This window comes from Branchiostoma belcheri, unplaced genomic scaffold (assembly GCF_001625305.1).
Source record: "Branchiostoma belcheri isolate BF01 breed outbred unplaced genomic scaffold, Haploidv18h27 scaffold4, whole genome shotgun sequence".
NCBI lineage: Eukaryota > Metazoa > Chordata > Leptocardii > Amphioxiformes > Branchiostomatidae > Branchiostoma > Branchiostoma belcheri.
Window position 1 is genome coordinate 5,061,706 of NW_017804020.1, and position 26,249 is coordinate 5,087,954.

Genomic DNA, 26,249 nt, shown 5'->3' on the forward strand with positions numbered 1-26,249 from the left:
TATACTAATGGTTTAGTAAATATATTACAAGTATTATCGTTTTTCTTCACTCGTTTTCATTACTGGACAAAGCGTGAGAAAACATTTTTTTTTAGTTTGACAGCAGCGCATGTGGACCCGGAAGCCCAGGGCTCCAGGCAGCCAATCAGCGCACCGGAAACGAGATCTTTAAAATTTGAACACATGGGAGACGGGATGCAGACGGGCAGCCGCGTCACAACAATCAACAGCACACATATTCATCCTCAGAACCGGCGATTATCAATTTGATTTGATCAAAACGGAATCTAAGTCAAACCATATATTATTTTCTTTATTTCGTGGAGGTTTAGATCGCTAAAGTGATAAATGGTGGTTCTGTAAGGGGAATTTACGTAACTAATTAGAACTTATTTTCTGCGGATACAGATGTGAATTAGGATGTGAGCAGGCCACACGTCCAGATCGTCCCCAAAGCAAGATGGAGTAGTGTTTTTCTGGCGATCTCGCACGTTTTCGGTCGTGTTTTCTATTCCAAGACACTCCTGGACTTTTCTAGCTGGGAATATAACCGTGTCTGCGGGATGCCGGAGCACGACGAGTTCGTACCGCCGCCAGAGGCTCCGGTTTTCGAGCCGAACGAAGAGGAGTTCGCCGAGCCCCTGGCTTACATCGCGAAGATTCGGCCTATTGCAGAGAAGGCTGGCATCTGTAAAATCAGACCACCACCGGTACGTATTAGCTGTAGTTCGTCCTAAGCTACTCAGACTTATTGTGTTCTGGTAAAACTGCTGACATGTCGTTGAAGTGTCCGGTATTGCCGCAACACGCATTGTCCATGCAGACCGGCCCTGCAGAATCCAAGATGGCGGCGGCTGCTACCATTGTTTGGTTTCGTCATTGGTTCAAGGATTTTCCCTGAAAATTGCCCGTGCTCCCCCATTCTGGGAAAAACTCAGATTGTCTTCCTCAGAATTTTTTAAAGACTTCCAGAAGCATGTTTTGTCATAGTCTTTAAGAGAAACTTTGCTAAAGAGAAGTCAGGAACAGACTATAAATGAGAGGTAGAAGGGTGGGTCGTCTGGTCAATCCTGAATGTCCTGTATACACGTCACACAGTCGCAAGTCCACTGGTTACAAAAATCGTTCATACTGTCTCAACGGCACCAAAAACCCCAATTTTCTTCCACAGAAAAGTTTCAGGGGGAGATATAAAAAGGATTTATCCGGAAGAAAGTGACTTAGGGCGGACTTTTGGAAATTTTTCCGCCTTTTCACAGAAGGGAAATCCAAGACTGGCTTCCTCTCATGGAAGACTGCCGACTTCGGGGCAAGAATGCAGTTTTTTCTTCAAGCTGCTGATACCTTTTTCTCGGCAATGTCAATGTTCTGAAGTGCCCAGCTCTTCTCACAAACACTTTAAGTACGACAATCTTCAACCAAATCGGTTTATTAACAGGGCAGAGGGACGTTTTCCCTTCGAACTCACAGGGCGCCCGACGTCCGAGGAAAGAAAATGTGCGACGGTGCCACCATGTTGATCGTCGATAGTGATGGCTGCCGTTTGAAAAGGCCTTGAAAGAAACGCTATAATTTCCACCTTCCGACGGCCAGGATCAAAAATTTGTACCGTCAGATCTATCAGCGTTTTTGTCAGGTGTCGTTTGGCGGGTACAATTGTCTAAATTGGTTGATTTAGAAAGAAGATACACTATTTTGAGTGAGGCATGGGCCCTCTGAGAGCCGTGTTAGCGATGACACGTTATGTAAAGAATGGGCAGTGCGGTGGGGCATTCCTGGTGGAAAATCCTTTCCTGTCCCCTTTTTATTACAATAAGATTGATAACCCCAGTATTTTGACTAAAACTGAGAATCAGAATATTGTTTAACACTTCTAAGCTTTATAAATATGCTTCAAAAAGCCAGGTTAGCTGCCAGAAGTCAGACTGTTGCTATGAGTTTGTACCAAAATAGTATGCGTACTGTTGAAATAGGCAGAAGTGGAGCTGGATAATGACATCTTGCGACATTGCCACAATCACAATGCAATGTAGAATGTAGGATTATTGCAAATAAGACCATGGTCAGTTGCTGGGGTATTTTAGATATCTACCTTTTGGCTGTGGATATGAAAATACTGAAAAATTGACCCCAAAGAGGAAATTGAATAACAAACTTAATTTTGACTTCTGACTTGCAGACTGTTCTGAAACAAGCAGTCTTTTGCAATGATTATGAGTATGTCTGACATTGTCTGGCATAGAGATATCTACAAAATACCATATTTCAAACAATGTGCTCTTCATTGCTCTTTCTTCTGTTCTACAGAAGATTTTGACTACCAACAAGCATAGTCTATGAGCACTGGGACTTGTAGAATAGAAAAGAGAGAGCTTTTTGGGTGCGGTGATCATTCGCTCAACTATGAAGCTAGCCTGGGTGTATATATATATATATACCATTGGGGGATCCCAGTGTCTCAGTATACACATTCCAAATCATTCTTTACGGGTGATTCTACCAGTACTGGCAGTAGTCACGAACATGTCAGTTTTAGTTTTATCCTGGTGCAAGTTGGTTATTCAGGAATCGGGATAAGTGTGCATATGCATACATAGCTCACACAATTAATAAACGATACATCAGTGGTAGAAATTTGTCATACCCGTTCATAATGACATCTGTAACTGTTCAAGGGAATCTCACAATGCATCATTTTAGTGTCAAGTTGCTGAATCATAAATGGCTATAGCATATAGTGTAACATATATAGCTGAGGTACAGTGTGCAATATATTGTGCATTTGTCCTGATTTGTATGCCTAATGCCAGGTAAAATATTGGTGCCATCGTCACTATTTTCACCCATAGATCTCTATTGTATTGCATCGAGGCACAGCTGATCCTCATTACAGACAAATGCCAATACAATAGGTTAGGTAAGATTGCAGCTGGTGAAGGGGCTGGAATAGCCAGGGTGTGTTTGAGGAAGACTGCAGACCAGACTGCAGGTCTTAAATATGGCAGCCATGATAGCTACGGGGCACAAAATATGCCTGGTCAGGGCATCATGGGTAAGGGTGCTTCTGACGTGTGTTGGGTGTTTATGCCATTAGAGTGAGCTGAGGTAGTCTCTGGTAGCTGGTTATATCAGATGGAACGGAAACTATGCATTGCCTCATTTGATTACTCTGATTCATGCACGATGTAGCGACATGTAACAAGTGCTCAGTCCTCTAAATGAAAATCTGTACTTATATGTCAATGTAGTTGCTAAGTCAATGTTGTCTAGACGAATTACCTCTACTACGACACTATCAATCTTCCGTCTAACTGGATAGATAATCTGAAAATTATTGTAGTTGAGATATATGTATATATATATATATTATAGCTAGGGAGCAGCAAGATTTTTAAAATGCAAATTTCCCATAGAATAGACACAATTGTCTAGTGAGATTCTTTGAAACCAATTGGAGACTGTAGATGTTATTTTCTGAAGCAGAGTCCAGATGTATCCGTCTGTGTTTATGTATACAAAGTTAACTTATTTCAGTATGGCCAAAATCAACATGGAAGGACAGAGAATGGCAGCAATGTCACTGACACAGTTCACATGCTTACCATGAAAGGGGAGGGGGGCCAAGAGACATTTGCAGAGATCACAATTGTTATTGTGATATTCAGCCATGTGTTAGGTGGGAGGGGTATGAGATACACATTTATAACTCTAAGACTCCTCCATTGTTATTGTGATACTGACTCATTGGTTCCTTTTGTTGCAGGACTGGCAGCCGCCCTTTGCAGTCGATGTGGACAATTTCAAATTCACGCCTAGGATCCAACGCCTAAATGAGCTCGAGGTGGGTGTCGATGGTCATTAGTAATTTGTTGCTGTTCATCAAGCAATACTGGTTACAAAGGATGTTCTATTGTCCTTTATTGGTCCTGGTTTCTCACCATTGTGTTACGTTTGGTATTTGTCACCTGGATGGGTATTGAGTTTTTATGTGTAAGTGTTGGCTACTTCAGAGGGGGTATGTTGCGAGCACAAGCTGCCCCATGTAACTGCTCAGTCCCTCACACCCTCAAATGGGACTACCTGTCAGACATGTCACACATGGTGTATGACAGATTTACAACAGCAACTTTGGGGGCATTTTAGGACAAAAGAGAATGTGTTACTCATGCAAAAACTAGCTGTATTGTGGTGCAAAATGTTGTTGTAGATTCTTTTCGACAGTTGTTAACTTGTTTGGTTGTCTTGCTGAAAATCACACGACAAAAAAAATCACACAGTGTATATGGCTGCAGCTTTAATGTAGTGTGTGAAATTCTTCCTTTCAACTTTTGTTTGCAATTTCAAAATTGTTCAAGCGCAAGGGCACTTGAAATAATTGTACAGTATGTAATATTTCATTCAAAAGAATATGTTTTTTATGTATTATGCTATAACCTTCCCATATGTCTGAGGTAACATACTTGTTCCACTACGCAATATGTCTTAATGATACCATAGATGATAAGTTCAGTGTATAGTAGCACACTGACAGCCATGTTCAGTGATGTTGGGTCATTCTGACCCGGGTCAAATTGGACGTTTGGACCCTGACCTGATAACAACTGGGGAACCAGCCCTGATAAACCTGCCATGAAATATCACTCACGTTGGTCGCAACCTTCCTGCATAATTTATAGAACCACACTTAATCCTTTTGCAAAGTATTATGGAAGTGGAATTGTCATTGTTTTGTTGAATTGTTCTGAATGCAAGTCAGGTAGGTGTGTGCATTTTATCTTGTGTTTGATTGAGTCTTTTGTGAGGAATATGTGGTTGAAGAAACATGTGGAATAAAATACCGGTATCAAATGTTTCTATTTATGTGTCAGCCCTCCCAAGCCCCTCCTACTGGAGAGCTTTTCATATACATTTGTTGTTTCATTTAGAGAAGACTAGAAAGTATTTGTATCTTTTCCTTGTTTTAATCTTTACATTTCATCCAACCATGTAATTTTTGTTAGTGTTTCCCTTTGTGTTCCCAAGAGAGTAATTTTGGATCCTCCCTCATCAGGTGTAACATCTTTGCTAGCAGTGTACAGATAAAATGCACATCACCGTTGGGATAGCTGTTGTGTTAAATTGGTTGGGAGATATCTTACCAACATTCTGTGATTGTTAAGAGTCATGTTACCAAATGTGATGCTGAAAATTGATAGCTCGCTGCATGCAACGGACATGTAATCAGACAGTTTTGCATTCACTGTGACACCTTGTTATGATGTATGTGGAAGCTGAATATATATATTTCATCTCAACAAAATTTTCAATGCACAGGCATGTAATGCTGTCTCTCTTTATCTTTTTTGTTAGGCAATACTCTTTCAGTCTTTGAATTTTGATGTGTTGTTGCTGCATGGTTAACTGTAATGGTAAAATTTTTGTTGTATGTAATTTATTAAGATGTCGAGATATCTTTGCAAGTACGTACCCATCTCAATGAAAAACTTGCCATACACTTACAGGATGTGCTATGAGATATGGTCTGTAGAAGGACTGAGATAACTGATCAGGTGTAATCTTGTCTTTGAGATATTTTGACAATACAGTAGCTATTTCTCAAGAATCTCGACTTCAGAGCTAGAATACAATCCCTACATTCTTAGCCGCTTCGTCTTTTTTTGTAAGTTGAGGAACAATAGTATCATTGTATGTTGGTGTATTTTATTATTAGTTGCCTTCTCAGCAATTTTCTCAGACCTGGACATAAAGAATGCTGCTTTTATGTAGGTAATAGGGTAACAGGTGAATGAGATTAGGGTCCTGGCACACTTGTCATCATTGCTGGAAAATGCAAAGCCTTGGAAGAGGAACTTGGAATTTGAGAAAGCCTCACATATATTTGATTTAATAGTTAGAATGAGCTGAAGTTTGCCTTTGCGCAAGTGCATCCTAAAGGCTTCTATTGCTGTCCATTGGATTAGAAGGGTCACAAAGCAGTGTGGGTAAGGAGGTGAGCTCCTCATCTCGACTGCCTTGCTTACATTTGTAGTTATAAAATTGAGGATTAGGCAAATTGTACTTACCATGAAGGATAATCCCAATTATACCTCACACGAACTATTTGGGTATATCGTTTACCTTATGCAGTATTTCCTATGCTTATCGCTAGGTGGCGCACGTGTACAAAGCTTTAATCGCAAAGCATCACGGGATATCATGACGTAATGACTATGTTCGCCGCCATTTGACGACGTGCGAGAAAGAGTCTGTGCTGTTCACCATGGGTGGGCATTCTCAGCTACTTGGAAGCTGAAGAACAGCAAGGGTGGGAAGATATACCCAAATAGTTCGTGTGAGGTATAATTGGGATTATCCTTCATGGTAAGTACAATTTGCCTAATCCTCAATTATACCTGCACANGTGGTTGAACTCAATGAAGAAACATGTGGAATAAAATACCGGTATCAAATGTTTCTATTTATGTGTCAGCCCTCCCAAGCCCCTCCTACTGGAGAGCATTTCATGTACATTTGTTGTTTCATTTAGAGAAGACTAGAAAGTATTTGTATCTTTTCCTTGTTTTAATCTTTACATTTCATCCAACCATGTAATTTTTGTTAGTGTTTCCCTTTGCCCTTCCCAAGAGAGTAATTTTGGATCCTCCTCATCAGGTGTAACATCTTTGCTAGCAGTGTACAGATAAAATGCACATCACCATTGGGATAGCTGTTGTGTTAAATTGGTTGGGAGATATCTTACCAACATTCTGTGATTGCTAAGAGTCATGTTACCAAATGTGATGCTGAAAATTGATAGCTCGCTGCATGCAACGGACATGTAATCAGACAGTTTTGCATTCACTGTGACACCTTGTTATGATGTATGTGGAAGCTGAATATATATATGTCATCTCAACAAAATTTTCAATGCACAGGCATGTAATGCTGTCTCTCTTTATCTTTTTTGTTAGGCAATACTCTTTCAGTCTTTGAATTTTGATGTGTTGTTGCTGCATGGTTAACTGTAATGGTAAAATTTTTGTTGTATGTAATTTATTAAGATGTCGAGATATCTTTGCAAGTACGTACCCATCTCAATGAAAAACTTGCCATACACTTACAGGATGTGCTATGAGACATGGTCTGTAGAAGGACTGAGATAACTGATCAGGTGTGATCTTGTCTTTGAGATATTTTGACAATACAGTAGCTATTTCTCAAGAATCTCGACTTCAGAGCTAGAATACAATCCCTACATTCTTAGCCGCTTCGTCTTTTTTTGTAAGTTGAGGAACAATAGTATCATTGTATGTTGGTGTATTTTATTATTAGTTGCCTTCTCAGCAATTTTCTCAGACCTGGACATAAAGAATGCTGCTTTTATGTAGGTAATAGGGTAACAGGTGAATGAGATTAGGGTCCTGGCACACTTGTCATCATTGCTGGAAAAATGCAAAGCCTTGGAAGAGGAACTTGGAATTTGAGAAAGCCTCACATATATTTGATTTAATAGTTAGAATGAGCTGAAGTTTGCCTTTGCGCAAGTGCATCATAAAGGCTTCTATTGCTGTCCATTGGATTAGAAGGGTCACAAAGCAGTGTGGGTAAGGAGGTGAGCTCCTCATCTCGACTGCCTTGCTTACATTTGTAGTTATAAAATGTTAAAATTTCTGGGTTGTATCAGGAATTGATGCGCTCTCTTTAGTGTTCAATCCCCCTATAGACCAGGACCCAGAAAAGAATACTTTTCTTCTGAAAACTACCATGAACTTAGTTATTGACCACATATGAGTAGTTGATGAGCAGCTAGTATGTAGAGACTGCTGGGCATTTGAGCGTGAAGTACAAATGTAAACCTGCTACTGTAAAAGGGTGCTCTGCAGGGTGTTAATTGCCCCTAGTCCCAGGGCAGAAGGTGGGATCCCTGGGGATGTATGTGGATAGTGGCTGTAGTGCTGGGGTCAGGATGGCTGGGAGACCCTGTAGGCTGTGTAATTGAATATAGAAATACAGAGTAGAGTGCAGGGGAGGATTCAGAAAATTGTGACTCAGTTGGCTGTGTAGAGAGATGTTAGCTTTACTCCCAAAGGTTGTCCAGGATGACTTTGTAATGATAGGGCTGTTACGTCTTTTTTAACGCAAAAAGAATGGAAGTCTAGAAGATGTTGAATGTCCATTGATTTTAGCCTTTTCCCCAGAAATATTGGTGAAATATCGAGTTGGACTTTTTATTCTGCCATACTTGCATATTTTTGCTTATCTTTGTTTTCATGTAGTTCCATGGTAGTAGGGGGGTCTACAGACTGTTGCCATGAAATCATTTTAATATAGCCTGAAGAAAAAGCTAAAGTCCTCCTCCAACAGAAAGCATCCTAATTTGTGACATGACCTGTGGCGACCCTAACCTCAGCTGTGCCCAGTTATGGTGATATACAGCACAAAGGTGTTCTCACCATCTCAGTCAAACCGCCCATAACTAGGTACAGTTGTGGGGAGCTTGTGTAGTTTTCTAGGCAGCTCAGTAGCTGGCACCTCTGGCATTCATTATGTAACATTTTTCCTCCATTTTGTGTGTTTTACAGGCAAAAACTAGAATCAAGCTGAACTTCCTGGACCAGATGGCGAAGTTCTGGGAACTACAGGTGCGTTTTTGGCTGTGTGTTTGTCGAGAGAACACCTAAAAATCAAGCAGTAGTCTCATTCTCAGAAAAAGATAACTTGAGCAACACTGATTGTGACAAAGTCATGGGGCCTGCCGGAAGACTATCTGCGCTTTCATGCTGGAGCTGCATAAATAAAGTGTCAATGTGATATTTTGTCATTTTGAATGAGTGTTGCTAATTGCAAAATACAAAGAGTGCAACCACTACATCCAAGTTCAAAGCACAACTGTATATAACCATTTTTTAATGGTTCTAAGACCACAATATCTCATTCTTCATATTCTCAGGGTTCTACCTTAAAGATACCGACGGTGGAAAGAAAGCTGCTGGACTTGTATGGACTCAGCAAGGTACAGTTTGTGTTAATGAATATTTCCCCCCAAAATAACACTACTTGTGCTTATCAGATCTAAGTACAGAAAAGGTGTGTCATGTCGACTTGTTTTGTGATTCAAAGGTTTTGAACAAAAATCAAATGTTTGCATCTGTGTTTGCTCAGGTGGTGCAAGAAGAGGGAGGTTTCGAGCAAGTATGTCGGGACAGAAAGTGGTCCAAGATTGCTGTGAAGGTACGGTTCTAAAACCTTTTAAAACATATATATATATCCACCCAGACTTTCCCCATACACAAGAGGCAAAGTATCAAGTGCTTATCACAATTTGTTTTTGTTTGCAAAGCTACATCAATTAAACCCGTTGGTTCTGTTGTCTGATGTTGCATTGTCTCTCCCTGTAAAGCCACGTCAATTAAACCTGTTGGTTCTCCGTATCAGCTGTTATGTGATATTGCATTGTCTCTCCCTGTAGATGAACTACCCTCCTGGGAAGAACGTGGGGTCCCTGCTGAAGGGCCACTACGAGCGCATCCTGTTCCCTTACGATGTGTTCCAGTCAGGCGCAACTCTGGCTCCTGTCAACACGGTACGTGTTTCTGTTGGAATCAGTTTAGATTACTGAAAATGTAAGATTTGCAGTGATAAGTTCAAACTCTTGACCCTCTGCTACAGAGGCAGTGTACTATATACCTACCTACTACTATACAGTATTAGCAAAGTTATAATCGCATTAAAAGCTTCATGGTTTTGTTGTTTTTTTTTCTATAGGAAAAGCAGGATGTGGAGGACAGTAAAGACAAGGACTACAAGCCGCATGGCTTCTCCACACGCATGGGCGGTGCAGGGCCAGGCCGCCGTGGCAAGAGGCCAATGAGGATGGAGGTGAGTTCATCATGGGTAGAATTTTTATCTTGCCAAATGTGCTAGACAGCAAAAGGACTCAACAGTGTGAGTTTGATGGATTTTTGAAGGATGTTACTTCACTATTTATAACAAGTACCCAGACCCAATTCAATGCCATGATTCTTTATCATTCTAATTGAGACAAGATTCTAATCATACCTTTTTATGGTTTTATTCTTACTCTAATTTGTTTATGAAACTGCTTCTTATCCACAGTCTTGAAAGTTTTCACAATTTTCTTGTCAAAGAGCAAAGAGGAGAAACCCTGAAAGCGATGGTTTTCTTTCCACAGTTTTCTATTAGCTGCTCTCATGTGCAATTCACTACTGTGGAACTGTGAACATTTTTCTGCTGTCTTTGATTTGTGTTTAACCTCTGATCTTTGGCCTTTCTCCTCTTGCCTGAAACAAAGACGGGGGCTCAATGTCAAGTCCCAGTGGCCGAGAGCAGCCACGTTAAGAAGGTGATCATAATTCTTATGATGTCAGTGGCATGCAATGTGCAAATTTCGTGTCACCTTCTTTTGTGCTTTGTAGGAAACTATGTACATCTTTTACAAGTGAAAAAATTTGCTTAATCGTGAAACATATGCATTTGCAAAGCAAATAACTGTGGTCTACAGACCTGTCTTAAGCCTCAAAACTGTATATCCATGTTGTTATGGAAAAGATTCCAAGACTTTGTTTAGCTGGCAAACAAGCTTCATTGGCCTAAAATATAAGCAATATTATGTCTTATCAATCATCTTTGACAAAAAGGAGGTTTCTCAGGGCCTTGCCTTCTCATTAACAGAAACCTTTAAGATGTCTTCAAGGTGCAGGTTATTTACACTTACGCGACTGCGAGAGATTTTGCCTATCTCAGCTGCTGCTTCATGACGTAGAGTGGATGCCTCCCTATATCAATGTGCTATAATAAAACATTGTAAAGCTTTCCATCATGAGCTTGGAAACAGGAAGGCATGGGACTTGCTATATTCAATTTTCTGATTTTGCCAAAGTTAGATTTTGAAATCCTTTCGAACTGAGGTGCAGAATTCAGCAAACAGGACATGCTGTCTTCTTTTCCTGCTTGGTGTATCAAAGGCATAATTTGGTCTTGAAAGCATGGACTTCTTTTAAAAGCTGATAGGTAATGGGGATTTAGGCATAGTGGAGTTACTTGGCCATAGTTAAGCAAACGCTTGCCAAAGATAGAAAGATGGTACAATATATTTACTTCATAAGAAAACAAATGTTTGGTGGAGTTTGTCCAGTTTGACTTCCATGTTATGAACTGTTCTGCTGTTCTGTTCTGTTCTGCAGGAGGAGAATATTGACATGAGTGCAAACCCTGAGCTGAAAAAGCTGCAGATTTTTGGCCCAGGCCCTAAGATGATGGGGCTGGGACTCAAGGCGCTGGAGAAGAACCGACTGAAGAAGATGAAAGGTAAGACATGTTAAAGAGCATGCATGTTAGGTTAGCCACAACAGCCAGCATTTGAACTTCCGGAGAGGCAGGGTCACTGACCATTACACTGCACATTCTACTACCTAGTGGATTAGACTTTGAAGAAAAAGATAGAAGCAATGTGTAATTTTGTAGGACTGAAATGGCAACAGAGGGTGAAGTCTGCCATCGCTGACCTTGTGATCATGACATGCAGACACTGTGTAATGAGTCCAGCTCTAACACCCTTGTTTGCCCACAGAAGAGGAGGAGTCTATGAGTGTGAAATCGGAGCCAGCAGTGGAAGTGAAACAGGAGCCAGAGGAGATACCTGCAGAACAGCCTCCACCTGTCGAACCAAACACTCCTGTGGAAGAAAAACCAACCATGGATCAGAAACCGGGTGACCAAAAACCTCCGGAGAGGCGGTCACCACGGAAACTGGACACACCTAAGAAGGAAGGTTCCCCATCTCCGCCCAAGGAGGAGGTCCGGAGGCTGAGGGACAGGAGCGGAGCTCTGGCTGCAAACTTTGTAAGTACAGCAAGCAACTCTGCACAGCAGGGCTCAAAATACATGTCTGCAACCTGAAATTTCAAGAATATTATTCTGGTGTTGGAATCATTCTGAAGCAAAGTTGAACTGTAAATTCAAATTGCCTGCAGTCACTCCAATGTCTTTTTAATTCCAAGTAAAATTTCTGAATATTTGCAATATTGCAGGTTACAGGAAAGAGTATTTTGAGTCCTGTTTTGATACTGTTACTACCAGGAAAGGATGTCAACACACAGCCAGAAAAACACTGAAAGTGATTGCATTGAAATTCGTAAACAAGAAACTTACAGGTGCCATTTATTCTGGTGTTGTTGACATTTTTCTGATGGTAGTGATGAAGAAAAGAGCACTTAGTGTTAGTATAGTTGTTAGATTTAACATTTTTCAGTTTATGATGACAGTTTTTCTATCTTTTTAAGGGCGTGTCTTCAGGCATGTCCGTCCGACGTCGACATGGGGTAAATATAGTTTTCTCTCGCATTGTCGTGGTGACCATTCCACGCCATTGTGTCGTATGTGTGCCCAACATGGCGAGCCTGGAATATGCCCATGTGCTGCATCCCCCTCTACACTCAGCTCCACACCTCCTCTTACACAAAATTCCACATCTTCCTCTACACTCAATTCCACCTTCTTCCTTTACATTCAACCCAGTGTCACAGTCCTTTATGTCAATCTAATTATGTCCACATTTTCCTTCTGCAATAAATTCAACGTCTCATTCAACCCACCTGTTTCCCACATTTTATCATACCTTCTTTTCAAGCTTCCCTTTCCCAAGCTGAATTTGTCAAATTTCCCAAGCTGAATTTGTCATCTTTCTACACAGAATTTTGATGTTAAATCTTTGGACCGCACTTAACTGCATGGACTGATTCCCATTCCCAGAGTCCAGTGACTAAATTCTGTGGTGGTGTTTTTTTTTTAAATTTTTACTCCTGCCCTTGGAAGCTTTTTCTTTTGTTTGAGGATGGGAAGTGAAAGTAGAATTATTTTATTTTGGCTCAAAAGTTTGAGACGACCCCCAGGATTGTTGTTACCTTGACACAGTGATATGGCATCACTGACCTGTTACCCCTGACCTGTGCCCTGTAACCCCTGCCCCATAACCCCTGCCCTGTTCTTGTGCAGATTGACACGTACATCTGCCACTCATGCGGGAAGGGAGATGATGAGAGCCACCTTCTGCTGTGTGATGGCTGTGACGACGCGTTCCACACCTACTGCCTCATTCCTCCTCTCACTGAAATCCCAAAAGGGGACTGGAGATGCCCCAAATGTGTGGCTGCAGTAAGTATACAAACTTCCTACAATATCAAGACCTATAACTCCAAGCCAAATGTTTACCAAAAGGTTCTGCTTCAGTGTTCTTATATTCAAAATCAGCAACCAACAACTGAAAAGGGTAGGATGATGACTTTGGCATTATGTACTGTTTGAAAGATTTTAAAATGTATTTGTTCACTTAACATCCAAGTCACACAACATGAGGTAAACTTGTTGGTCACAGGTGAGACAGCTCAACATACTTTACCAACAGAATGTATAACTATACATTTTCTTTGCAGGAATGTTCGAAGCCATCCGATCCTTATGGGTTTGAGCAGGCTCGTAAAGAGTACACCCTCCAGTCCTTTGGGGAGATGGCCGACCAGTTCAAGCAGGACTACTTCAGCATGCCTGTCCATGTGAGTACTCTCGTCTGAAACACTTTCCTGACTCAAGTTGTTTTCCTGGATTCTGAACATCCATATGCACTGATTGTCTTGATTTTGTAATTGTCATATGTGAGCAGAAAGTCTGCATGGCCAGTCTAGCAACAGGCACCAGAGAGGTCAGGCTGCCAGGAGGGAGAGTAATAGTTTTTCAGAGTAAAATGAAAAAATAAGGACCATACTTTTTTTTCACAATTTCTGACTTCTGTGTGCAGTCCTCCTGCAAAACTTCCTATAGAGCTACTGGAAAACCTTGGAAGTGATTGAAACCGGTATTGCTTCCATAACACAGAAGAATACTAGGTCCCTGAGGTTAATGTGGCTGAGGTTCTCCTTTCTGTGTTTCTTAGATGGTTCCTTGTGAGACAGTGGAGAAGGAGTTCTGGCGGCTGGTGAACTCGATCGAGGACGACGTGACAGTTTCGTATGGCGCTGACCTCCACACCATGGAGCATGGCAGCGGCTTTCCCTGCAAGTCCAACGGGAAGGCCATGAGCCCAGAGGACGAGGTAAGGTGTTAGTTTGCAATGAAGTTCAGCTTGGAAGTTCATCTTTTGTTGGTAGAAATCATCCCGAAACAAAATTGAAGTCCCGGTAACACAAGAATTTCCAACACAAAAGTTGGACTTGCAGGGTTTTAATGTAATTTTTGTTTGTTTGCAGGAGTATGCTATGGCTCCATGGAACCTGAACAACCTTCCTGTGCTGGATTCCTCCGTCCTGTGCCACATCAGTGCAGACATCTCTGGCATGAAGGTAATCTCAGCAAACACATGGGCTTAAACATACGTAATGGTGAAATAATGCAGCAATTATGTGCAATACTTGTTAAATTGTATGTAATTTTTGTCCTCAACAATATTTCTTAGGTCTCTCGTAACAGGCATTGAAAAAATTGTTGCCGTGTGCATGAACTAACCCTGTTGTAATGAAAGCATTGTGAAGCTGTGTTATTGAAAAGTTGGCTGCGCGTGTTTCAGATCCCGTGGACATACGTCGGGATGTGCTTCTCCTGTTTCTGTTGGCACAACGAGGACCACTGGAGCTACTCTATCAACTACCTACACTGGTGAGTGCTACACAGTACACACTACCTGGTACACATAGCTACAACTCTGTGTGGTACCAAAGATACTTACCTTTCCTTGCAGCATTCTTCAGTGGTGAAGGTGTTGTGTTGATGTTTGTTGTTTATCATCTCCAGGGGTGAGCCAAAGACATGGTATGGTGTGCCTGGTTCAAGTGCAGAGCATTTTGAGTCTGTGATGAGGCAGAATGCACCAGAACTGTTTGTAAATGCTCCAGACCTTCTACATCAGCTGGTCACCATCATGAACCCCATGATTATCATGGATGGAAAAGTGCCGGTAAGTAGACATGCGCAAGTATATGCACACAAGCATACATGCACAAGTGCACACACCCTTGTAACTGTCATCATGCCAGTCTTGACCACCAGGAAAATTTCAAGACCAAATACCTGTATGGCTATACATGTACACATGTTGCCAGAAATAGAGAATGATCCAATAGTGTGAATATCTTGCAATTACTGTGAATTCAGTTACAAGTCTAAATAATTACAGGATTTCCTGGCTCCTTTGGGTGTTTTTTCTCTTTACTAATTTATGGTGATATCTGTGCTGACAGGTGTACCGGACCAACCAGTGTGCAGGCGAGTTTGTGGTGACATTCCCACGTGCATACCACGCCGGCTTCAACCAAGGCTACAACTTTGCAGAAGCTGTCAACTTCTGCCCTGCTGACTGGGTAAAGGAGTACATTTCATTTGGCACATACAAGGCTAGCCAGCCAAGTGGCTGACTCTGTTGGAAAATGATTTAAACAATGGAAATAGAATGGAAAATATTTCAATTAGCAAATAATGGGGGAGCTTCTGGCATTAAAAGAACCCAACACAGTAAGAAGAAGAGTAGGGAACTGCTATCAACACATAGTAGCTGCATTTCACCCTGAGATACTTGCACCATGCTTCACCAAAATGACGATGAATTAAAACAAAACTGTGCATTATTTTCTTAACAGTCCATTTAAACAGTGAATCGAGTAAGTACTGGTAGTCTGTATCTGAGGTGTTGGATAAAGAAGGGCAACATGCAAGGTTTGTTGAAATTGATATACATGTATTGTATTTCTGTGTCCTGCAGCTCCCCATTGGCCGACAGTGTGTTAAGCACTACAGTGACCTGAAAAGGTTTAACGTGTTTGCTCACGAGGAGCTGATATGCAAGATGGCAGCGAACCCAGACGCACTGGGACTGGACATTGCAGCTGCCACCCACAAGGAAATGCTGCACATGGTGGAGACAGAGAAGAAGTCCAGAAGGGCTCTCCTTGAAAGGGTAAGATGTCTCCCGCTGTTTGTACGTGTTAGATAATGTCTTGGGAGCATAAGATACGGCACATGACAAATACAGAAAAGTGAGGCAGTTTTAGTCTAAGGGGTAAAGCATTTTGAAGGATTTTATAGTGGTTTCACCTGAATGTAAAAAAGTTAGAAATATGACTAGTGTCCACCATGTCAGTTTCATAGTCAAACTTTGAAGCTTTGATTCACACAAGAAAGCAGATACCTGTTTGGTCATAAGACAATATTTGTGGAAAAGGTCAAAAGGTTTTTCCAAAAATTTGGTATGTTGTGTTGTTCTTGTGTTGGATTAAAAGCTTGAATTTGATTAGTGCTGAAAAAGATGATTGTTACATTAACTCAGGGCACAACGGAGGCAGAGCGTGAGGCATTTGAGCTGCTCCCTGATGACGAGCGTCAGTGTGACGCCTGCATGACGACATGTTTCCTGTCAGCCGTTACCTGCCCCTGTAGTCCCAACAAGCTGGTGTGTGTTCGACATGCCGACCGTCTGTGCGACTGTGGGCCAGCCAGGCATGTGCTCAGGTATGGAACGCGTTGGTTTGTTTGTTTGCTGACGGTCCATGGAACTACAACATGTATTTTGAAGTCAAATTTCTCTGTCCATGACATAGTCAGAAAAAGATGCAAATTCATACCGGGTCCCAGTCCCAAAGATTGTCTAGAAAATTAAGTCCTAGATCAAAGCATACTTTGTCATGATTGGATATGCAACCAATGCTTCTGCTGGACTCCATTATTCAGATTGTTCTGCTTGAAGTGACTTCTTAAAGTTATTTCTTGAATGTCTGGCACAAGATTTGTTGCCAAGGAGATTTGGATCACCTGACGTATTTGTGATGCTAACGATCTCCGGTACAAAGCAATGACTCCAGACTAATTTGAGCTCCCCAGTTTTAGAAAAAAACATGATTTGCTGGCGTTAGGACGGAGGAGTAGATTTACCTCTTCACTGTTTCTACCTCAGAATCTATATATCTTTTCTGCGGGTAGGGCAGGTCAACAGAAATTGTGAGTTTGTGTTTTCTTTCTACAAGGATCCAGATGAGTGTTGAGTTATTAATTTTTCGTTGTTATTTTTCTGCAGATATCGGTACACGTTAGACGAGCTGCCCTCAATGTTGCACCGACTGAAACTGCGGGCAGAGTCCTACAACATCTGGTCCAGCAAAGTCAAGGGCGCGATGGAGGCTCCACAGCTGGACAAACTAGGTGAGCTGCAAAGTCTTGGTCAATTCTGAAGTAACAGTTTTCAATGTCTACATGCCAAAATATTCTGGCAATTACCTGTTGATTAAGTATGGTATTTGCAATGGTGTGTGCTCTTATACGAGTGCTGTCTTTTTCTAGGTGGAGTAATTGAAATATTGCTTGATTGTCACATTAAAGAAGTAAGGGACAAGTAAGCACAGCAGTCCCCAAGTACAATGTCTGCCAAAACTTAATGACAAGCTGTACTGCCTTTCTACAGACCTTGAACCTGAAATTCTATAGTTGACTTCAAAATTTTTAAGAAGTATTACAAAAAAGATTTTATTGTTTTCTCTGAACATTTGTTACATACATAACCATACACAAATATGTAGTTGCATTTGTACACCCACATTACAGAAGTGCAGATACATGTAATATTTCCAGTCCTAATTTGATTGATAAGTATGTCTACTTAAATTCACCCTCTGCTGTTTGTTGTTTTCCTGTTGCAGAGTTGACAGAGCTGAAGGAGCTCATCACTGAGGCAGAGGAGCGGAAGTTCCCGGAGAACGAGCTGCTGCACACGCTGGAGTCTGCTGTAGCCGAGGCAGAGAAGTGTGCCAGTGTGGCGGCTCAGCTGGTCAGCAAGAAGCACCGCACTAGGTACAAAAACAACCAGTTAATAATCATCACAACATTGTTAGTTTCAGACTCCTACCCAAAGGCCAATTGCAAGTACAAAAAGAATATTTAGTAAAGAAAAGAAACAGTGTAACAATATACTGTAAGGGGATGTAAAAGCTAATTCCTAAAACCTACTATATTTTCAGAAACAAGACCAACTGTGACACCAAATATGTGGCGAGGCTGAGTCTGGAGGAGCTGAAGTGCTTCATGGAGCAGGTTCAGAGTCTACCCTGTATCATCCAGGAGGCAGAACTCATACAGGTAGCTATGCAGGCTATGCTTATACATGTAAGTACAATTGGGCTGTAGTTAGTGTGTGTTGATGTGTATCTAACGTGTGTGCCTGTACACTGTAGGACCTGCTGAACCGTGTGGAGTCGTTCCAGCAGGAGGCCCAGGCTGCCCTGCAGGACGAGATGCCAAACTCAGAGAAGCTGCACCGACTGCTGGAGATCGGAGTGGGGCTGGATGTGGAGCTGCCGGAGATGCCCAAACTCAAACAGGTCTGTGTGAATGATTGTGTACAAGTGGATGTGTGCATGCATCTGCATGTGTTCATTATCTAGGTGCACGTCTGTGTGTGCGTATGTTTATCTTTCATAAGAATTACAATCTGAAAAATGCAGGTAACTACAAGAAGAGTCTCTGAATGTGTATTGTGTAATATTAAAACATTGAGTTTGTTCCCCCTCCAGGAGCTCCAGCAGGCGCGCTGGTTGGACGAGGTCAGGGAAACTCTCTGCACGCCCTCCCAGGTCACCCTGGACGCCATGCGGAAGCTGATTGACTCGGGGGTTGGTCTAGCCCCACATCCAGCCGTTGAGAAAGCCATGGCAGAACTGCAGGAGCTGCTGACTGTCAGTGAACGCTGGGAGGAGAAGGCTAGGATATGCCTACAAGCAAGGTTTGTGTGTGTCAATACATGTATGTTTATTTGTAAACATATTATCCTGGAGCAGTTGGACTGAGTATTTTTTTTAGCAAGATTTTAGTCTGTAAATTTTTATAAACATTTCTGACTGATCATAAGGATTTCTCTCTATATGTCCTTGAAATAGTACAGCTTGACTGTTATGACCTGTTATTAATGAAGTACAGGTAAAGATGTATAGAGATATATTTTTATAATTCCCTAGGTGTGTTGTTAGACTTTTTATATGAAGCTTGTAACAAAATGTGCAAGTATGTTACCTTATTTGATCATGAACTTGTGTATGATTTATTCTGCAGACCACGTCATGTCATTGCCACCCTAGAAGCCATCATTAATGAAGCTAAGACCATCCCAGCCTACCTGCCCAACACATTGGCACTTAAGGAGGCTCTGAGGAAAGCCAAGGAGTGGACAGCTAAGGTGGAAGCCATCCAGGTGGGCAGATTTCCTTATGTTTGGCTCTTCTGGCTTCTTTTGGTGAGGCTTGGAATAGAGTATTCCCTCTTTTCTTCATCTACATCAATTAGTGAAGAAAAGTGGATGCTTAAGCTAATATTTCATTGTAACTGATGTATATTTTTGGTAAAGCAAGAAGAAATTCCTTGTCCAAAGATGTTATATTTGTGGGGAAGTGCATAGCCACCCCATATTGAACCAAATTTGTATACTTGATATATGAATAATTATTAATCTATCTTGCATGAATGCACCACTATATATTTAACTATTAGAATTTTGCACCTCTAAAGAAAATAAGTGTATTCACTTTTGTTTGACAAAATTGGTGGACAAAATGTGGCTTCAAAGACAGTTAATAAGAAAGTCTGTGCCCCACCATATGAAGTTGGAATGCCAAGACTTTAACACAACACACTTCAGGAGTTCTTAAGTACAAAGACAGGAGGGGAGACGAAGTGGTGACGGTTGACTGTTATTGACGCTGCATTTCTTCCTTCTAGGGACCGGTGACCCCCCGCCAAGGCCGGGTCGCTTCAGCTGGGGAAAAGGGCACCAGACATGATGTAGGTTGTAGGGCATAGGTCGGGTTAGGGCATAGTTCATAGGGCATGCACGCAGGCTGGAACTGTGTTCACCATAGCATCCAAGCATGCTGAAGTGAGCTGGCTTAACCAGTGTGCATGCTTCTCTTCATAGGATCTTGCGATTCTGATGAAACTCTAGTCACTTCAGGAAGACAGTGCATACTTGGAATTCCTTTGGACAGAAGTAATGATACTCTGATTAAAAACAGGGATCTTTTAAGCAGCATCATGATACAAGCTAGAATTATGAGAAGGAAGTGGGAATGAAGGGCTTCAGAGTATGGAGTGACTTACGATGAAGACCAGAGAATAGTGGTAGAATATTGAATAGACTGCATTGTGTAGGTTTGTCTGTTTTATCCTTACCTTACAAATAACATGTACAGTTAGAATAGAATGTTTGTTTTGATCCAGCATTGCTAGGCTTTGACTTAAATGACCAAAAATTACCCATTCTTACTGCAAAATTTAGAGCACTGCTCTTGGATATTATGAAAATTTCATTAAAGTCTGTTTTTGTCCGATGTTTGACCAATTTTTCAAGCTATGGTGTTTTACCAGTTTTACCAGATTTTGGCATTCTTGCCCAGTTTTAACCATATTCACCAATTTTTACCCCAGAACTCTGAGCATTACCCCTACCTGGACATCCTGGAGTCTCTAGTGATGAAAGGCCGTCCCATTCCGGTACGCCTGGAGCAGCTGCCGCAGGTGGAGTCGCAGGTAGCAGCTGCGCGCTCATGGAGGGACCGCACCGCACGCACCTTCCTCAAGAAAAACTCACCGTATACTCTTGTGGAGGTGGGTTCCTGTTTACATGATTAATTTTATAGGTCCCTGAGTTGTGTTTTTGGGCAGTTTTTACTGTAAATACTACATACACAATGTCTGTCCTTGCAATGATCTATATCAAGAAAAACTTTTAAGTAAGCTCTGACTTCATTGAGATACATTTTCTTCATTTACCAAAGGTGCTGTCTCCAAGAGTGGATATTGGTGTCTATACCAGTAGCAAGACAAGACGTAAGAAAAACAAGGAGGCTTGTGCTGAAAAGGAGAAGGAAAAGGAGAATACCAACATCTTTGACTTTAGAATGGAGGAGGTCAGAGACCCAGCTACCATTGTAAGTAACCTACAAATCGTAAGTATCATTTCTGCACTTTTTAAATCGGTTGTTCACTAATAAGGACTTGCCCTGTTACTTCCTAGATATTTTCACATTGAGAGGCACAAAATAACCATTCATTCTCACAAATCTAACAAAATCATACAAGTTAAAAAAATTGCACAAAGCTAACATTTCACAACTTTCTTTACTTTGAACCATTGTTGCTGTTCTTTGTTGTTGCTTTAGTTTAGTTGTTCATTTTTATTATACCAACTTTGTGTGCTTTGCTGCTTTGGTTATTGTTTGCAGTCTGATTTGTCCACATTCATCCATTCTTGTTTTGTTTCACATATCCACACAGTGAAATTACATGACATCTAAGTGTTCTGTTCATGTCTTCTCTGCCAGGTTGCCCAGTTTAAGGAGTCTGAGAGGAAGGAGGTTGAAGCAATGCGGGAATTACGAGCCAGGAACCTTCAGAAGCAGCGGGAAGTTTGTGAGGAGGGTGCAGAGCACAAGTTCTGCCTGTGTAGGAAGGGGGTGTCAGGTTACATGCTCCAGTGTGAGCTGTGTAAGGACCTCTTCCACACGTCCTGCGTGCCGTTGCCCAAAGCCATCGCCAGTAAGAACAAGAACATGTCCCCTCTGGCAGCTGCACAGGCCACCAAGGAGTTGAAGTTCCTGTGTCCGCTGTGCATGAGGTCACGACGACCAAGACTCGAAACGATTCTATCCTTGCTCGTGTCACTACAGAAACTGCCAGTCAGGCTGCCCGAGGGTGAAGCACTCCAGTGCCTGACAGAACGGGCGATGTCGTGGCAGGACAGGGCCAGACAGGCACTAGCAACAGACGAACTATCGGGGGCTCTGGCTAAGTTGTCTGTGCTGAGCCAGCGAGCTGTCGAGGCTGCTGCTCGGGAGAAAACAGAGAAAATCATCACTGCGGAACTGCAGAAGGCTGCAAACAATCCTGAGCTGCAGGGGCACATACAGAGCGTGCAGCAGAGTGCATTTGCAGGGTCTTCAACATTCACAGAGAATGGGAGAACATCGCCTGATGCACTGGTCCCGTCGGTTAGCCCAGTGAACCCAGCTGCCAGCATGCCAACCATCCTGCAGAGTGGAGGCAGTGCTGCACAGGCACTAAGTGCTGCTGCTGCAGCCTACACAGCAGGAACCCAGCCTGGGGCCATTAGTCAGATGCCGGCAACAGCTTCAGATGACAGCCAATCAGAGCGGGAGGAATCCATGTCATCATCCTTCAACTCTGAGCATGCCTACTCCTCAGCTTCCAAGGCTCAGCCTGGTGAGACTCAAATCTACTTCCAGGCTTGAGGGATTCTTGCAGTGAATGTTACTATTTGGCCACTATAACAAAAGCACAATTTTAAAGAGCCACACTACTGTTAGGCCTTAAACAATGACATGTTGTAGGTTGCAGGAACTACCAGATACACAATGCTATACATGTACCATCTTGAATGAGCTACTTTAGTCAAGTTGAACATCTTACTCCTGACCCAAAATGTTGTAAGGTTGTTTCTTCTTTCCCTGTGCAGGAACCCCGAGGAAACACCCACGTAAGACGGCACACGTTCCTCGGTCGGACGAGCCACCTGTGCTGGAGCTGTCGGAGCTGGCAAAGGCTCAGCTGGAGGATCTGATGATGGAGGGAGACTTGCTCGAGGTGTCGCTGGACGAGACACAGCACATCTGGCGCATCCTGCAGGCCTGCCTGCCCAAACAGGAGGACTCCTCCATCCTCCACTTCCAGGTAAGCCATTCTCCAGAGCACTTCATCCTTATCTCCATCCTACAGGCCAGTCTGCTTGTACCTTGCATTCTAGGTGATCTACACTGATTGATGGTACAAGATGTAACTAAGCAAATCGTAGATGTACAACAGGAAACGTTTTGCAACCAACAGGACTTACTTACCACAGATGTCTTAAAGTAGATTCAATTCATTTCCTTCAGGAGGATGAAACTGTGACCCGAGCAACTGCTGCCAAGCCGAAACCCAAGGAGAAGAAGAAGATCATCAAGCGGAAGAAGGAAGAAAACATTGAGCTGGAGAAGCCAGGAGAAGAGATGGACAAACCCAAGAAGAAGAAGATAAAGATTAAGAAGGAGGTGGTGGAGAACAACAAGCCTCCTGAAGTTCCTGAGAAGAAGAAAAAGAAAGTGATGAAGAAGAAGGAGAACAAGGACCCAATGAAGGAGCGTGAGATCCAGGTGAAGAAGGAACGGGAGGAGAAGATGATCGTGAATGTAGATGGAGACAGTGATCACCAGGAGGAGGAGGAGGATGACCAGGACTGTTCAGCAAAGCGCTGCCTGCAGCCTACAGGTCAGCATCAGGATAACATCGCTTTTTGTATGAACATAGTTTGACAAGTGTAAAGATTATCATGAAAGTTCATCTGTGTTGGTAGTAATCATAGTGAAACGTTAAACTTTATTCCAACACACTATTTACAGGGATCAAATTTTCAGCGACCACTGTCGCCTTCATCAGGATAATTAATGACCAATCACTAACATAAAAAGTTTAACGTTTCACTAAGTGTAAAGATTGATTGGTTGATCAATCGATTGATTGGTTTATTGATTGAATGAATGGTTATTGCCCATACAGGTGATGAGGTGGACTGGGTTCAATGTGACAGATGTGAGGAGTGGTTCCACCTCGTGTGCGTTGGGTTGAAGCACCAGCCGACTGATGACGAGGAATACGTCTGTCGCTGCTGCAAGCTCAAACAGCAGAAGGCCGCCAAACGCGCGGAGAAGAGGAAGGACACAGAATCAAGCTCATCAGCCCCCAGTCCTCGGGCGAGATCAATCAGCTATAGTAGGGAAAACAGCAGCACAAGTTCCACTAGCGGTAGCATGGATGTGACTTTGAAACATACTGTGTCAGAAGCCACGCCTATCACACAGGGAATGGAAGAAACAACTGAAGAAATGACAGAGGAAACATTTGTCTCAAACGGAGAGGACAAGTTGGCAGAAGAGCTGGAGGAGCCTGTGGTTGTGGAGGGAGAAGAAGTCATGGAGACTGCAGAACCAGAGGACGGGGAGCAGCCGCAGAGTTTAGTGGAACTGTTGTCCAAAGACTCTGTCGCAGCATCAACCAATAAAATTCCCCTCATGGAGGTCTCGTGACGGCACACCTAAATTAACACCAGAATGTAATGTTATAGAGTTGAGAGATGCACCATAGTTCAGCTGTGCTCATGTGTAGACCTGTAATGGCTGTAGCACACATTTCTACCACTAGGATGGACTGTATATTTTCCTTATGCCTTTATTTTCAACCACCATGTGTATGATGGAATAGTGCAGCCTAAGTAACAGATGAACATTGATTTAAACTGCTGAAAATTCTCTAAAAGAAAACTAAAGCATATCCGATGAGCTCCTAGGGGTTTATACATGTATGTGGATGTGAGGATGTGGAGGGTAAATCTATTGTACAGCATTCTGTGTATATGTTCTACCTAAAGAAGCCATGGAATTCCTGCAATATTGTATACACTGGCCCCACTGCCACCTCACCTTCACCTGTAATGTAGACCTTTCCTAAAGTACCTTTTAAGAGATGGGGAAGCAGACTTGTTACTTAGATAACTACCTCCAGGATTTTTTTCAGTAGTAACTGCTGAAATTTACTGTGTTTTGCCTGTCCCTCTGCTCCTTAAGTTGCCAGTATTAGGACTAGAAACACTGGGCATTTTAAGCTTGGAAAGATACTAGAAGCACAGGAGCTTATTTTGGAAGCCAAATATACATGTTTTGTATGCTAGGACAAAAGTGATTCAGGTGGAAACAAGCTGATTCATTCAATGTTGTGCATTTTTACCGTACAGCCAGTGAGAATCTGAAAGGTAGGGTCTCGACATGGTGCTCTTAGATTACAAGAAGTGACTTTTTGAATTTAAAGTAACCAGTGTTTTGATGAAAATTAAGCTGGGATACTGGTAATGATGTTATGCTCGCTGCTTGGTAGCATAACAAATCATCCCATACTGTCATTCTCTACATGTGTTTTCACTGAACTTACACAAGATGTTACTTTTTTTTCCTTCAAAAAATGTTCATTTTATGTTCATAATGAACATGGCACTCTGTTCGTTAAAAACATTGTCTTAAGTCCATGAAGTCATTCAAATAGGAAACATCAAAATTAAGTTTTGTAGTATCAACTGATTATTGCCACGAAACATTCTGTGGCTTTGATGTTGCTGATGAGAAGAAATGTAAACACTTTTGTCCAGGGTGGAGACAAAAATGTACAGAGTAGACGTGACTTACTTGGTTTAGATTAGATCTTTTTTTCTGACAGCTGATGTACAGTTTTCGAACTCTGTCCTTTGCTGCACAGACAGCAGCACAATGTTGCTTCTCAGAAAACCCCTCGTTCCTTGAAGACGCTTCTCTGCAGTAGTCGTCTCGATGGTTGTTGCCTGTGGCTGCCACGCTCAAGAGAGTACAGACTTTATGTAGTGGATACATAGTAGTTGTAGTGGTGCAGACAACATAGTCATTTGTAATGAATGATACCATGTAGCAACACAAGCTGCTCCTGTTCATGTGGTACATGGGCAAGCTTTTGCAACCAGCATGTTTCTCGGCCTTTCCTGACCTGCCTTGGCTAGATTCTTGTGCAGGAGTATGTTGGGTGTCAGGGAGGAGATTGTAATTATTAAAACACTGAACATTCATCTGGCTGGGCGTGTCTTTGTGTTGTGCTGTGTCAGATATGTTGTATTTACCAGCCTATGACACCAAAATACAACATTTTTTATCATCTGCATAAGAAATAGTGTAACTCAATAAACATTAAGATTTACACCACACATACATCCTTTTGAAGATATTGAACATCAAACCATGAAGACCCTTACTTCCAGCCTAGGTCAGCTCTTGATTCCTGACACCTGGTAATTCAATTAAATGTTAGCTATCCTGCTCGTGACGTCAGTGACCATGGCAGCTGGTTTGGAACATGGCAAAAAATATTTTGGAAAAGTAAAACAGTGCTGATAGTCATCAGGATTAATTTTACTTTCTGCATCACTTATATGCACCTCTCACTCACACCCGTAGCGAACCCATGCATCACACTGAATGAACACACTGACTCATCATGTAGGGCAGGTGTGACCGTGTGCCTGGACACACGCCTGAAATTGGCAATTTCAGACCTCCAGAAAATATTTGGGTATTGCTAAATTTACTGGAACAACCAAGGCGATTGCATGCCTTGCTAACACAGACACGGTGTGGTTGGAGGGTCATAGTCTCCACCAGACT

General features: G+C 42.2%; 1 protein-coding gene across 7 annotated transcripts; it reads left to right on the forward strand.

The window, feature by feature from the left end:
- Positions 1–371: 371 nt before the first annotated feature.
- Positions 372–25,657, forward strand: LOC109477337 (lysine-specific demethylase 5A-like). 7 transcript variants are annotated; one of them, XM_019778532.1, is made up of 33 exons: positions 372–710; positions 3,764–3,841; positions 8,562–8,621; positions 8,930–8,992; positions 9,142–9,210; positions 9,449–9,562; positions 9,745–9,858; positions 10,292–10,342; positions 11,184–11,307; positions 11,573–11,841; positions 12,282–12,320; positions 12,994–13,152; positions 13,431–13,550; positions 13,928–14,086; positions 14,241–14,333; positions 14,558–14,646; positions 14,782–14,944; positions 15,228–15,347; positions 15,746–15,940; positions 16,310–16,491; positions 17,054–17,178; positions 17,673–17,823; positions 17,991–18,108; positions 18,204–18,350; positions 18,543–18,751; positions 19,078–19,216; positions 19,741–19,803; positions 20,446–20,625; positions 20,796–20,966; positions 21,342–22,239; positions 22,493–22,707; positions 22,911–23,283; positions 23,572–25,657. In XM_019778532.1, exons 1-33 carry the CDS (start codon positions 564–566, stop codon positions 24,096–24,098), a joined length of 5,724 nt encoding a protein of 1,907 aa, XP_019634091.1. In that variant the 5' UTR covers positions 372–563; the 3' UTR covers positions 24,099–25,657. The 7 variants fall into 7 exon arrangements, with proteins under 7 accessions (XP_019634091.1, XP_019634090.1, XP_019634092.1 ...); XM_019778531.1 differs by having other exon boundaries at positions 373–710; positions 11,570–11,841; XM_019778533.1 differs by having other exon boundaries at positions 373–710; positions 11,570–11,841; positions 20,796–20,948.
- Positions 25,658–26,249: the final 592 nt, after the last annotated feature.